At 33.7% G+C, this 15,967-nt stretch overlaps 2 protein-coding genes across 2 annotated transcripts; both read right to left on the reverse strand.

The window, feature by feature from the left end:
- Positions 1–1,751: 1,751 nt before the first annotated feature.
- On the reverse strand, positions 1,752–7,277 carry LOC141298134 (galactokinase-like). The gene is made up of 8 exons (XM_073828644.1): positions 6,894–7,277; positions 4,793–4,982; positions 4,357–4,476; positions 4,142–4,277; positions 2,728–2,909; positions 2,507–2,657; positions 2,129–2,291; positions 1,752–1,927 (listed from the first exon to the last, which is right to left on the reverse strand). Exons 1-8 carry the CDS (start codon positions 7,062–7,064, stop codon positions 1,856–1,858), a joined length of 1,185 nt encoding a protein of 394 aa, XP_073684745.1. The 5' UTR covers positions 7,065–7,277; the 3' UTR covers positions 1,752–1,855.
- A 690-nt stretch (positions 7,278–7,967) lies between these two features.
- LOC141298088 (twinkle mtDNA helicase-like) lies at positions 7,968–13,853 on the reverse strand. The gene is made up of 5 exons (XM_073828596.1): positions 12,481–13,853; positions 10,833–11,073; positions 10,578–10,685; positions 9,178–9,319; positions 7,968–8,805 (listed from the first exon to the last, which is right to left on the reverse strand). The coding sequence occupies exons 1-5, from the start codon at positions 13,841–13,843 to the stop codon at positions 8,467–8,469; spliced, it is 2,193 nt and encodes a 730-aa protein (XP_073684697.1). The 5' UTR covers positions 13,844–13,853; the 3' UTR covers positions 7,968–8,466.
- Positions 13,854–15,967: the final 2,114 nt, after the last annotated feature.

The following is a 15,967-nucleotide window of genomic DNA, read 5'->3' on the forward strand; positions in this document are numbered from 1 at the left end:
TGCTGCGCTTGCTGCTGATTTGCGCTCTGGCTCCTCCCTGAAAAAAACGTCTTCCGGGACAATTCAGTGTCCGGCCAGCAGGGAGCGCACACGCTACAACTTATTAGATATACAGTTAAAGTCAAAAGTTTACGTACACCTTGCAGAATCTGCAAAATGTTAATTATTTTATCCAAATTATAGATATTTCACACATAAGACCTTTACATATAGTCCACAAGAAAAAAATAATAATTGAATTTAAAAAAAAATGACCCGGTTCAAAAGTTTACATACACTTGATTCTTAATACTGTGTTGTTACTGAATTATCCACAGCTGTTTTTTGTTGTTTTGCTTAGTGATAGCTGTTCATGAGTCCCTTCATGAGTTTGTCCTGAACAGTTAAACTGCCCGCTGTTCTTCAGAAAAACCCTTCAGGTCCCACAAATTCTTTGGTTTTTCAGCATTTTTGTGTATTTAACCCTTTCCAACAATGACTGTATGATTTTCAGATCCATCTGTTCACACTGAGGACAACTGAGGGACTCATATGTAGAGATGGGTATTGTTAAGGTTTTAACAGGTATTACTACTTCTATCGATACCACTTATCGATTCGGTACTTTAACAGTACTCTTATCGGTACTTTTTGTGTTTTTAATTAAAAAACCAAAACAAATTGAGAACAGAAATAACAACACTTTATTTTTTAAATGTAAAATAATTATCTATAGCTTAGCAAACACAAATGTTTGTGCAAATATCTGTTACACAAACAAAACCAAGATTGTAAAACAAATAAATAAACACAATTTTCTTGTAAATGAATATACAATGATTTAAAGGGATGGTTCGGAGTAGAATTGACTTAATTGCTATGCACTCCGAAGCCCATCTAAATACCCCATCCAAATTTTTTTTACCTTAGTCGAACATTTATGGAGATATTAGAGTTTTTCGAATTGCTTGTTACAGGAGTGAATGGTACATGTGATGTATCTCGTAAATTGCACCACTAAACGTGCAAGTAATCTTACCAAACTTGTACAGTAGTGTAAATAGGTTATGTACTCACAAAACGCTGCAACAGAACATTTGTAAGTCCACCATGAGTGTTTTAAAAACACGTTTTACCCGAGAACTACTAGTCTCAAATAATTTGACTTATTTTGTCTTCTGGAAAGCATGTATATATCTTCAGTAGCTTCTGAAGGGCAATACTGAATGAAAGAAATATGATATTCAGACAAAAAAAAAAAAAAAAAAAATCACATCTTCATTCTGTTCAAAAGTAAGAAAAAGAAAGTCAAACGGCCTTTACAAAAAATTTAAAACAATGTCGGATGATTCTGAAGTAGAAGGAGAAAAAGAGTTTTTCGCCCTACTTTACTTTTTTTTTAACCTTAATACACAAACGAAAAACTAACCAACGTGTGATTTTCCAATGTGATTTCGTAATGCATGAGGTTGAGCTAGTGCAAGATGAGCATTTGTGGTTTAAAAGTATATATTTAGTATTTTCTTAGAAAATCGTTTCACTATATAAGACGTGTAGAGCCCTTTGAAGCCGCATTGAAACTGCAGTTTGGACCTTCAACTCATTGGCCACCATTGAAGTCCACTATATGAAGAAAAATCCTGGATTGTTTTCCTCAAAAACTTTAATTTCTTTGCAACTAAAGAAAGAAAGACATGAACATCTTGGATGACATGGGGGTGAGTAAATTTTCAGGAAATTTTCATTGTGGAAGTGAACTAATCCTAAATCAATAAAAGCAAACAACTCATCTTTATTGAATATCTGTACAGAAACTACAGAAAATCAAATTTCAAATCATTTAAAAGAAAATCATTGGTTTAGCACTGGTTAAAAATCATAGACTGAGAGCATGAGCTCCTTCTGATGGAGTAGTTATGAAGAAAGTTGGAGATCCATGATATTTCTCCTGTAAAGAAACAGAAAAGTATTAACATCTTGGCCTGAATTCCTGTCTAACACATGTTGGCTTTATTCATAGATAATATCAGGGAAAATACAAGAGCAGGTAGTAAGTTAGAAATTCTGAAGAAAAAATCATATTTCTAAAGCACCCAGAATCCCCAGTTGTGATGCACAGATACACAGAAGATCTTAAACTTGTAAAAACCTGAATGTGTTTGACTGCTCTCTCCGTGGCATGAGCCTGAAGCAAAGTAACTGTGCATCCACCGAATCCTCCCCCTGTCATCCGACTCCCGAACACTCCATCCACCTCCAGAGCTGCGGCCACCAGCTCATCCAATTCTGGACAACTGACCTCGTAATTATCCCTAAGACAAACAATATTACCCCCAATGCAAAGAATGCATAATTAAAAGCAATTTAACTGTTAACCCCAGACAGTTAACCCCACCTATTCAATAAATGGGTTAAGCAAATAACATTTCAGACACTGAAATGCACTTCTAATCCAGGGGTGTTTAAAAGGAGTTGACTTCTGTAAGTCTTCCAACATGCTAATCTTGCTTCGATCATAGATGTTTACCTAAGAGAATTGTGGCTCTCCACCATCAGCCTCCCAAACTCTTTGTAATCCCCTTTCTTGAGTGCCTCGGCAGCTTGGGCTGTGCGTTCAATCTCCTCGATTACATGGCGTGCCCGACGGTACGTCACACCATCCAATCGATCCTTGGCAGCTATGAATAAATTTAGATATTTATAAAATATGTATATTTTATTATGAAATGACTTTGATTAAAGACTTACCCTCCAAGTCTTGCAAAGTAGCCTCTCTTAGACTTTTCTTCCCCAAAATGGCTGCTGCCTCCTCACATTGTTTTCGTCTGGTGGGATACTCGCTTCCTGTGAGTGAATGTCTGACGTTTGAATTAGTGATCAGGATTACAAGTCCAGGGTCAGCCAAAGGGACAGCAGTGGCCTCCAAAGACCTACAAAAGATTACACATGATATTATATTTGCATATACAGTTGAGATCAAAAGTTTGCATACACCTTTCAGAATCTGCAAAATGTTACTTATTTTACCAAAATTAGATGGATTATACAAAATGCATGTTATTTTTTATTTAGTTCTGACCTGAATAAGATATTTCACATGAAAGACATTTACATACAGTCCACAAGAGAAAATGAGTCCTATGTTTGTCCTGAACATTTAAACTGCCTGCTGTTCTTCAGAAAAATCCTTTAGGCCCCACAAATTCTTTGGTTTTTCAGCTTTTGTGTGTATCTGAACCCTTTCCAGCAATGACTGTATGATTTTTAGATCCATCTTTTCACACTGAGGACAAATGAGGGACTCACATGCAACTATTACAGAAGGTTCAAACACTCACTGATGCTCCAGAATGAAAAACGATGCATTAAGAGCCAGGGGTGAAAACTTTTGAACAGAATAAAGATGTGTAATTTTTTCTTATTTTGCCTAAATATCATATTTTTTTCATTTAGTACTGCCCTTCAGAAGCTACAGAAGACACTTAAATGTTTTCCAGAGGACAAAATAAGTTAAATTTACCCTGATCTTCAAATTCCAAAAGTTTTCAACCCCGGTTCTTAATTCATTGTTTTTGCTTCTGAACCATCAGTGAGCGTTTGAACCTTCTGTGATAGTTGCATATGAGTGCCTCAGTTGTCCTCAGTGTGAAAAGATGGATCTGAAAATCATACAGTCATTGTTGGAAAGGGTTCAAATGCTGAAAAATGCTATAAAATCTAAAGAATTTGTGGGACCTGAAATTTTTTTCTGAAGAACAGCGGGCAGTTTAACTGTTCAGGACAAACAAGGGACTCATAAACAACTATCACTAAACAAAAAATAAAAATAAAAACACAGCTGTGGATCATTTAGGTAACAAGTATTAAGAATCAAGTGTATGTAAACTTTTGAACAGGGTCATTTTTATAAATTTAACTATTGTTTTCTCTTGTGGACTATATGTAAACATCTTTTACTTATTTAATATCTTATCCAGGTCAGTGCTAAATAAAAAATAACATGGATTTTGTATGATCCCTCTTATTTTTGTAAAATTATTAACATTTTGCAGATTCTGCAAGGTGTATGTAAACTTTTGACCTGAACTGTACAAACTAGTACCTAAGTATAACTGATTATTTCTAATCTGACAGAAGAATTTGAATGGGCAAATCTACTAACCTGCAGTCAATCAGCAAAGCATGGCCCTCTTTACCCAAAACGGACACAAACTGGTCCATGATGCCACAGGGCACCGCAGCATGAGTGTGTTCAGCTTGCTGACAGGCCACTGCCTTCGCTACCTGATCCCCATCATCTGTGAAGGGCCAGATCTTGGTTTTACTAACAGATCAAAACTTTTTAAAATGAGTGTGACAGACAGAAGGAGGTCTTACCTGGACACAACTGCTGCAGGAAGGTGTACACAGCCACTTCAAGTGAAGCTGAGCTGGAGAGTCCGCCTCCTAGTGGCACACTACTGGCTATTACAGCTCTGAAGCCTGGAATGGGCCGAGCTGTGGAAACAGAAGACATTGCCTGAATACATGCATGAGATTAATACATACTTCTTTCGAAGTACATAAATCTATATTTACTTTTAGAGTACGACAACAGCGAACATGTGCTCAGCAACTGTTCTGTAAGTGTTGCAAGTATGGTTATTGTAAACACTGCATTTATATATAAAAAAAAAAACGTTAGTCCAAAGATGAGTTCTCAAGCATGGGTCCCTAGGGTCACATTTCGTGCTCGAGGCAGACTAAATGTACACTTCCTCATTACTTCCCCCTTTTTTTTTGCCAGATAGGCAAAATGATAGCAAAAGATTACCTCTGTAGTGCTGTACAACTCCCTTTACATAATTGGCCCAGTTTGGCTGCCCTCTTAAAAGTGGGGTCAGTTCATTTGGGAGATCAAAGTCCACCACCCTGGGCTCATCGGCAGCTTCAGTCAGAGTTACAACGCAGCACTTCTGGCCAGAAGTTTTGCTGCCCACTATGACGGTCACCATCGGCAAGGCCTGCAATCATTCAAACAAACATTAGAACACAGATTGTCAGTGCATAATTGCAGTCTGTTTTGATTTGAGAAGAAAATCTGTTTGTTGCTATAATTAATTGCTATTTATAAAGACAGATGAGAATGTGTAAATTGGCCACGTTTCCAATCTGTTATCTACAAGAGAAAATATCATCAAGGATCTGAAAGGACAATCCATCCATTGTTCAGATATCAGCTCTGCAAGATATAGTATTTTGCATACTGAACAAATAAACAGCAGGTCATAAAATTGACGTAATACTGGTTCACTTGGCATAATGCTGGTAATACTGATTCATTTAAAGGAATCGGTTCTTTCAAACTTATTAATTCGATCTCTTGACTGAAAAATGTTTTACTAAAATACTTTTTGTCACAATTAAGTCATAAACTGTATGTTTAATCCTTGATTCTCGGTTTAATAATGTTTTATTGGCTTGAGAACTGGAAGGATTAATAAATCCAATTCGTAAGGAAATCGTTCAGAACTGCTTTGTGAATGTTTGGACTGATTCATTTCTAAGATTCGATTCGAAAGAACGAATCGAGTTCGAAGAATCAAATCAAATATCGCTACTTAGCGTCAAAAGAATGTTGTAAACATGCCCCTCCAAATTTATTTTACAATATATTACATATATTACAACATATTAATACATTTTTTTTACTTTACCAGCACTTGCTGATTAGTGGGATATATAGTGTTAAAAATAAATGTGTTATTACTCTAAAATTAACTCACTTCAATCTCTTGACTGAAAAAAGTTTTTTGTGTTTTAAAATGCGTTTAAAACAAGGTTTGAAATTTGTCATAAGTTCTAAACGTAGTTCCTGTACGTTTTAGCATTACTAAATGTGTCAAAAAATCGTTTTTGTGAATCGTTTTAACTGATTCATTTCTAAGATTCGATTCTAAACGAATCGAGCTTGAATCAAATATCGCTAATTTGCGTCAAAAGAATGTTGTAAACATGCCCCCACATAATTACATATTTTACAACATAGTATTAACATTTTTTTTTTACTTTACCAGCACTTTCTGATTAATGGGATTAATTTGTGTCAAAATGTGTCATTATTTTTTTTTTTATTAAAATTTCTCATAATTTCTAAATATAGTTTCTGTGCGTTTTAGAAACATCCCTTATACTGAAATCCTACATTCTTGGTTCAATAATGATTGCCTCGAGAACTGGGAGAATCAATTAGCCTAATGATTCCTGAAGAAATCATTCAGACCTGTTTTTGTGAATTGTTTTAACTGATTCATTTCTAAGATTTGATTCGAAATAACGAACAGAGCGCGAATCAAATATCGCTACTATGAGTCAAAAGAATGATACATGCCCTCTCAAAATTATTTTACAACATAGCTTTTACATATTTTACAACATATCAATAGCATTTGTAACTTTACCAGCACTTGCTGATTATTGGGATAAGTGTCATTAGCCTAAAATGAACTCAAATTCAAATTCAATCTCTTGTTTTAAAATGTCTTTTAAAAAGGTAAAAAATTTGTCGTAAGTCTTAAACGTAGCTCCAATACATTTTAGCAACATTCATTATACTCAAATCCTTGATTCTCATTTCAATAATAAGTTATTGGCTCGAGAACTGGACAAATTAATTAATCCAATTCGTGAAGAAATCGTTTAGAACTTTTTTGTGACTCGTTTCAACTGATTCATTTCTAAGATTCGATTCGAAAGAACGATTCGAGCTCGAAGAATCGAATCAAATATCGCTACCTTTTCAAAACAATGTCGTAAACACACCTCCACAAAATTATTTTACAACATATTACATATTTTACAACATATTTATTATATTTTCTAAATGAACTTTACCAGCACTTGCTGACTAATGGGATCAAAAAAAGAGTCATTACCATTGGGAGGACAAATCCTTCATTGTAATCTGTGTGTTCTCCGATTAAATTCACACGTCCTGGAGCACAAACTGCAACATTTGCATTGTCCCCGTCAAACGTTTCCCGGTACACACGACGAGCTTCAGAAACTAAATCTGCAACATTTTTAACTGGACAAATGTTGGCCATTGTGGCTCAATATTGCAGTTACTTCGCAAAAATAACTAACGTTAAGTGTTCGACAGATTTCTAGTAGCTGAAGCCATGCAGCTTAAATCACCGAGCAACTCATTTACAGCGGTCAGTAAAAAAAAGTTGAATAAAATTGATTTAATCAATAAAGTTTATGTAAAGGAACAGAAACCAGCAACTCAGGCTCAGATACTTCCTACATATACAAGGGTCCTGATTGGTGCAAAAAGTCATATGACATGTTTCTCAACACGCTGCAGTGTGTCAAGGTCCTGATCACACATAGTAACTAAGTAACAAAAAGGCAAATATCAGTGACATAATCATTACATACTCGTTTTACAGATCGAATAACAACAAGTGCATAGACATACAATTAAAACAAAAAAACAGCAAAACCAAAATTAAATTAAAGATTTTTGGTTACATACATATAAATACATACATATATACATATATACATATATATAGATAGATAGATAGATAGATAGATAGATAGATAGATAGATAGATAGATAGATAGATAGATAGATAGATAGATAATATATTAAAAAAATTGTCGGAAAGAGTATCTAGTCTGACAAAGGTATTTTAAAGCGTCAGTTTAATAGTATTAATAGTAATAATGTTTTCATAATATGCATTTATATGAATACAATATTGCATTTTTGTTTTATTGTGTAACATATTAAACTTATTGTCACTAATATGTATTAATAAATAAACAAACACTTACTACTTTACTTAAAAATTAGTCTTTGATATTTATTAAGTTTTAAACCCAGTCTAAATTATAATTGCTAGAATAAATTATTTGGATCTATTGACTTTTTTTTCCTTGCTGTGTGTGATTGGGGTTGAAGTTGCCATCAATTCAACTTTAAAGTATATTAGAGCAGACAATGTCAATAGTTTAATAACATGAAATACATTCAACTGTCAGAAATCAAAAAACAGAGATAACATTGATAAGCAGGAATACAAAAGCCACTTTACTGACACTTTCACAGCCTCCTTTAAATAGCTTATTTGACACTTTTCTCCTACAGTAACAACGACAATCAAACAGAAACAGATAACATTTAATTTTTGGACATCATTTATAAAATGTATTTACATTGATGAAATGTATGGTGGGATTTCTACAAATGCAGCTTTAAATCATCAAATACTCGTTCATAACTGATACAGTAAAAACCTTTGAATACAAAACAGTTAGTTGGATATAAGTGCATATAAGTATATGTATAAAACTTTGCATACAACTCCCTACAAGAAGTTCTAAAAATACTTAACATGAACATTCATTCATTCATTCGTTTACTCAGTAGCAAAAATGCAGCAAACACCATGTATCAATCATTTTATTCGAATTCACACAAATGATGAATTCTCTGAGCTACTGATCATTTCCTTCTCCATCTGTGGTATCTTTTATTGCTGCTGACCCCTTAACTGTCTTTGAGGTCTTGGCTTTGGCGGGCTTGAGAACTTTCTCGCTTTTTTCAATCTCCTCTATTTCCTCTGTGCTGTTATTCTTGTCTACTTTCACCTTACGAAGCTTCTGCTTTCCTTTCACAGGCGCAGAGAAGGTGAGTGAGGCTTTATTGAATTCTAAAGGAAAGATGCCAACGTCTCCATCAAAGCGGTTCTTGGCCACCTGAAGGGACCTGCGGCCTGGACACGTCACCAACTTTTTCTCCTGAAGGATGAGCACGTTATCGGCCTCCTGACTGGCCTGAAATGGGAAAGAATTATGCATTAGACTTTTTATCCTTCAATGCCGAGCTAATATAGGAAAATGACAAAAAGAATTACAACGACAGTAAACGATAAAACTGTTTGCACTTCAAACCAGTGTGCTTATAATTAAAATAATACATTAAAATAATATGGTAAGACACACCAATTTGCCATATCAAGCTGCAAAATGAGCTGTTTTGTACAGGTAAAAATAGCTGGTCACGGATAAGACTAGAAGCCAGAGCCATAAAATGTGAAAAATGTGGTTCGACAGGAATATTGGATTTGATTTCCTTATAAACAGAAACTAAGCATGTACATGTGAAAATCTAAGGAATAAATGTGGACACAGTCTGTATCTACCAACCTTGGCTGTGCCAAAGATGGATGCTGTCTGCAGTTCTTTATCATCCTCTTCTTTCCGAGGGTGGATAATTAGACTCACATGACAGCAGCTGTTTGTGGCAAACTTCCTGAAGGCTCCAATGATGTGGTCTTGTACTGCAAACCTGAGGATAAAATATATAATAATTCTTTAGAAAGATTGATAACTAGATTTTTAAGATTTTTAGAGAAATCCTTGTATGCGCCATTCTACAGCATGGGTGCAAACTGCTGTCCCGCAACGAAGAAACACCTTTAAAAAGCATTTAAGAACTCAAGACTTAGATGTTTACTAAGATCCTTCTATTATCTATTGAAACCCACAATAATATTTAAAATATCAGTAAGCTTAATATATATACAATCATCATTTATTGGGGACAACTTATGAAAACAATATTGGAAGATTTTTTATAATTTACTCCATTGTTGTTTTTAAAAATATATTTTTTGATTTTTTAAAAACAATAAGTAAAAAAAAAAAACTACTGTAACATTCACAACCGAAATGGTAGTGTCAAAAGGGAACACATAATCCTTTATTTGGGGGAAATAAACTAAATTTTAGTACTGTTATGCTATTTTTGATTGTATTTTTTAGTAGTAATTCTGTAATGTGATGGGTCGCTACCAAAGCATTACTGTCCCTATTACTGAAAATGTGCTGTCATGAGTATATTGAATTATCAACTAAGATTTTATGATAGTGTTTGATGCAATGTATTCAAACTAATGAATCCTTAAGCTTGAAATCAGTATGATCAACTTTATGCCTTTTACAAAGAAAAATTGGCTTCAAAATTCAACCAATTTTATAAATGACATAAAAAATTGTTTAAAAAAATGTAATTGTTATTGACTTACCTCTAAAACGTTTTAATAAAATATAAAAATATATATATTTACAAGGTAAATGTAAACACAATTTTAATAGGTCAGTATAACCCTTCTCAATAAAATATATTACTGTGTTTCCGTAGTGACAAATTTGGGGAGAGGACAAATATTCCAAAACTTTCTGAAAATACAATTTGAGAATGAACTGCACAGTTACTAGAAATGTGTACCTTGGATTTTATACAATTTGCATACATACAAAATTTGTGGAAAAAGACATCTTTATCAAGATGCTTCCAACTCTCACCTTGAACCAATTCTGTAGAATGACCCACATAGAAATCTGACTCACAAAAAATATTATTTGATAACTGAGCATTACTAGAAAAGTGAGTGCTGACTACAGAACGGCCATGACTTTTCAAAATTATATAATTGTATACTTTTCCAAGACTGGAAATCACAGTTTTGATTTTTTTTTTTTTCCAGTATTCCTAGATTTTCAGGACCTGGTAAATAAATAGCACATTAAAATGATTGCCTTACTTGTCCACTGACAGGTTCTCCTGACCCATCATAAACTGCAGGTTGTCAATGACCACATGGCTGATGTCATACAGATAAACAGCATGCTGCATGGTATCCAAAACAGTCCTGTGCAGCGAAAAAGTGAGGTATTTTTATATTTAAATATAAATGTATAATTTTCATGACATCAAGCTACATGAAAAAAACACCACAATACTATACCCATTTACAATAAAACTATTAGATTTCATAAAAGGAATGTCAATGATTTACTTGATGTTCTGCTGTCCATGGAAGGTCATAAAGTAGAGAGGCAAGTCCTCAAACTTGTCAGCCCACATGTCATATCGATCCAGGTTCTCCTCCAGCCTTTGCTTGGCAAACTGGGTCAGCATAATTTTGGCCAGACGCACATTGTTGATTTCAAAGCTGCCCCATAATGTGTTGACACCCTGCATGCACAGATCTAGGGCAAACTCGCTGATGAAGGTGGTCTTTCCACTGCCTGTTGGACCTGCATATGCAAATACACACAAAAAAATAAAAAATAAAAAATTATATTACACATTTATGCTTTTTACATATTTTTTTTTATTTTTATGCACATATTTATATTTTACACATTATATAATATTATTATTTTTTAGCGTTATTTAATGTTAATTAAATTACTTTTCAATTTACTTACTATAATACAGAATGCAATTAGGAAAAGCAAAGCTATATGTGACCCTGGACCACAAAACCAGTCATAAGGTTAAATTTGACAAAACTGAGATTTATACATCATATGAAAGCTATAAATAAGCATAAATAAGCAATAAATAAGCTTTCTATTGATGTATGGTTTGTTAGGATAGGACAATATTTGGCTGAGATACATCTATTTGAAATCAGAAATCTGAGGATGCAAAAAAATCAAAAAGACTGAGAAAATCACCTTTAAAGTTGTCCAAATTAGGTTCTTAACAATGCATATTACAAATCAAAAATTACATTTTGATATGTTTACAGAAGGAATTTTACAAAAAATCTTCATGGAACATGAACTTTACTTAATTTCTTAATGATTTTTGGCATAAAAGAAAAATCTAAAATTTTGACCCATGCAATGTATTTTTGGCTATTGCTACAAACATACCCCAGCGACTTAAGACTGGTTTTGTGGTCCAGGGTCACATATAGTATATATACACTGCTGTTCAGGGATCAGTACGATTTTTAGTTTAAAATAAAAAGTTCAAATTATTTGATTAAAAAACAGGAAAAATATTATGAAACATTATTTCAATTGAAAAAAAAAACAGATTTTTATTTGAATTTACTTTTTAAAATTAAATTTATTTCTGTGATGCAATGCTGAATTTTTATCATTACTCATCATTACTCCAGTCTTCAGTGCCACACCTTCAGAAATCATTCTAATATGCTGATTTATTATCACTGTTGGAAACAGTTGTGCTGCTTAATATTTTTTGCAACCTGTGATACTTTTTTCACGTTTCTTTGATGAATGAAAAGTTAAAAAGAGAAGCATTTATTCAAAATAGAAATATTTTCTAACAATACAAGTCTCATAGAATCCTAAAAAAGTATCACAGGTTCCAAAAAAAATATTAAGCAGCACAACTGTTTCCAACATTGCTAATATATCAGCATATTAGAATGATTTCTTTAGGATCATGTGACACTGAAGACTGAAGTAATGATTCTGAAAATTCAGCTTTGCATCACAGAAATAAATTCTATTTTCAAGTATATTAAAATAGAAAACCACTATTATAAATTGCAATAATATTTCAAAATATGACATTTTTTCTGTATTTTTAATACACAAAAGCCTTGGTGAAAAATAAAAATGATAAAAATCTTACTGATCCCCAACTTTTGAATGGCAGAGTATACATATATATGGCAGTACCTGTAAAAACGGTCAGTTCCCCCTTGCGATGACCTTTGAGTATGCGATTAAGCTCTGGGAATCGAGACCACTGTATCCCAGCCACCTGCTCCACATTAGCCAGTTCCCCATACACATCCTCCCTGAGCTGCTTGAAGGACACAATGGACTTGTGGGCAGCAGGGATGGAAGCCTTGACAATTCGCACCAAGTTCCTGCCTTGGGCCAGTGCCTCACTGGGGCATGGCTGAAAGTCCCCCGGCCTGATAAGAGAAGAGCGTTTCAGTCCAAGTTTCCTAGAGAATATTTTTGAGGCCTCCCAGGAGCGCATATCTCCCCCTAGCCACAGTGTGACTTTCTTGAACTGCTCCAGATAAGGCAGGAGGATTGGCGGCAGACAGCTTACACCCCGTGGCAAGGCCAAAGACGGAAGCCCGGTAGCCTGACTCACAGCCATGCTGTCTATCTCACGTCCCGTGAGCACAACCTCAGTGTCCTTCCGTCCTATCAAAGGCAGGCCGAAGAGATTGTGGTAGCTGGAGATTTTAGGAACCGTAGCTTCGGTGTAAACCACACGTCCGTCACTTTTCGTACCAGCAGAAAGCAATTTAACACCTCGGAGGCCCAAATCACGTCCACCAAACCAAGGAAACACCAAACTCTTGGTAGGCTTGAAGAACCTAACCCCAAATTTCTTCAGGGTGGCGTTGGAGAGTTTACCAATCTGAAACATGGTTTTCACAAGCTGCACGTCCTCATCCAGGAGTTCGGAAAGCGGCACAGAGCTGCTCCATATTCTTTGCACCTCCTTCATCTCCATCTCTCTTTCTTCTTGCTCCTCCATGCTCTCAGGAAACCCCAGAAGCACGTTAGGACTAATAGAGGTCTGATTCTCATTTAACATCACCTCAATGCAATCCTGAAGGTCCTCCCAGCTCCCCTCCACCGAAGTCTCCTTACACAGAAACTGTCCGGTGGTTTTATCGATGAACAGCGTGTAACTCTCTTTTCCAGATCCTTCAGGTGCTGGTTGCATGAAAATACTAGGTGCATGTAAGCAGCTGTAGCCATCATGGAAAGGGATATCCTTCGAACGAAGATACTGTTTGATATCGGTCACTGTGAGGGGCTGGGTTGGGAAATCGATGACAGACTTTGCATCTTTTCTTAATGTTCTGCAGAAATATAAAGCACCAGCAGGTCTTAATTGGTTTTCAGGACAATACCAAGTTGGTGGTTTAAAAGAACGCTGCAGGACTGGATTGAGGCAGGGCTGGTAAATTGATAGATATCTCCAGGGTGGAAGATAAGAGGGTTTACATGGAATACAGCCTGTCCCCTGCAAGAGACAGCCTGCACCCTTGAGAAACCTGCTCCTCCACATTTGCTGTTAATTCAGGACATCAGACCTGCAATGATCACAGAAAATTGGGGTTTATAAATGCGGCTGAATCAGAACTGGTCGTAAACATGGATCATTTGTGTTATGCTGTGTTGTCAGTGTCAGTGCACTTGTGTTGTAAACAATCTATAAAACCAACTGTATTATATTTGATATGCAACTTTCTAAAGCCTCTAAACTATCAACATGATCAAAACTCTGCAGAAAACCTGTTGTTACATGCCTTCTGTTGTCTGATTGGTAGTTTATACTTTTTATCAAGTAAAGGTATCATTTTATAAATCTGACCCTGGACCACAAAACCAGTCATAAGGATCAGTTTTTTGAAATTGAGATTTAAACATCATCTGAAAGCTCAATAAATATGCTTTCCACTGATGTATGGTTTGTTAGGACAATATTTGGTCGAGATACAGCTATTTTGAAAATCTGGAATCTGAAAGTGCAAAAAAATCTAAATATTGAGAAAATCATCATCCACATGAAGTTCTTAGCAATGCACATTACAAATCAAAAATTAGTAATATAGTAATTAATTATTAGTAAAACAAGTCTTTGATATATTTACGGCACGAAATTTACAAAGTATCTTCATGAAACATTATCTTAATATCTTTTGGCATAAAATAAGAATTTATTATTTTTGACTTATACAATATATTTTTGGCTATTGCTACAAATATACCTGTGTGACTTATGACTGGTTTTGTGGTCCAGGGTCACAATGTTTCCTTTAAGGTCATGGTACCCATGTAATGATCTTTACTGTAAAAATAATCATAACTTTTATTATGTTTGTAATATTTCAGGATGAAAACGACTTTAGTTGCTTAACTATCAATAATAATTTTTAAAAATGTGTCAAATATAATAGATCAGTCTTTTAAGGAAAATTTTATTTGTACATCTCTCAGTCATCATTCTATTGCATTGCACAAGTAATGAAATGATTTACTACTGCTACCTTTTCTATGATATTATGATTTTAAAAATATATGATTGCAATATTTAATATTATGATTTTAAAAATATATGATTGCAATATTTAAAATTGTTAATTACAATATAGTAATATATTTATGATGGGTATGTAAATGAAATGACCTACACTAGGTTTTTAAAGATTTTTAAAGAAGTCTCTTCTGCTCACCAAGCCTGCATTTGTTTATTTATTTATAAATTTATAGATTTCTTCTGTTAATCTAAAGACAATAAAATGTTGATCACAAAATATATAAATATTAAAAAAAAAAAAAAAAAAAAATATATATATATATATATATATATATATATATATATATATATATATATATATATTTTTTTTTTTTTTTTTTTTTTTTTTTTTTTAAAGCATCCTTGCTAAATAAAAGTATTAATTTCTATCAATTCTTCCCCCAAAAAAAGAAAAAATATATACTGACTCCAAATTGTTCAATGGTATAGTGTATAATTTTTAAAAAGCTTTTTATTTCAGATAAATGCTGATCTTTGAAACGTTCTATTCCCCAAAGAATCCTGAAAAAATGTACTCAGCTGTTTTAAATATTGATAGTAATAATAAAAATGTTTCTTGAACAGCAAATCAGCATATTAGAATGATTTCTGAAGGATCATGTGACTGTGAAGACTGGAGTAATGATGCTGAAAATTACATTTTAAAATATATTCAAATAGAAAGCACTTATTTTAAACAATAAACATATTTTATGTTTTATATATATATATATATATATATATATATATATATATATATATATATATATATATATATATATATAGGATAAATAAATGCAGGCTTTGTGAACAGAAGAGAATTAATAATAATAAAAAATGTAAAATCTTAGTAGTGTACATATCATTATTAACTTCACCAATCATTAATACATCATATAATGTATAACATGTCATTAGTAGATCAAATAGTTGCAAATGCCACTATATATTTTCATATATACATATATTCATATAAGAATGTGCATGGACTCCTTATGTATTACATACTTGCTACGGATTCATGAATGAATAAGAGTTATAATAAAGCGTCAACAAAAAAATAACTGTACACTGTCTATGCATGACCCTTGGCATTATTACTCAACCATAATG

This window comes from Garra rufa, chromosome 22 (genome assembly GCF_049309525.1).
Source record: "Garra rufa chromosome 22, GarRuf1.0, whole genome shotgun sequence".
Lineage (NCBI taxonomy): Eukaryota > Metazoa > Chordata > Actinopteri > Cypriniformes > Cyprinidae > Garra > Garra rufa.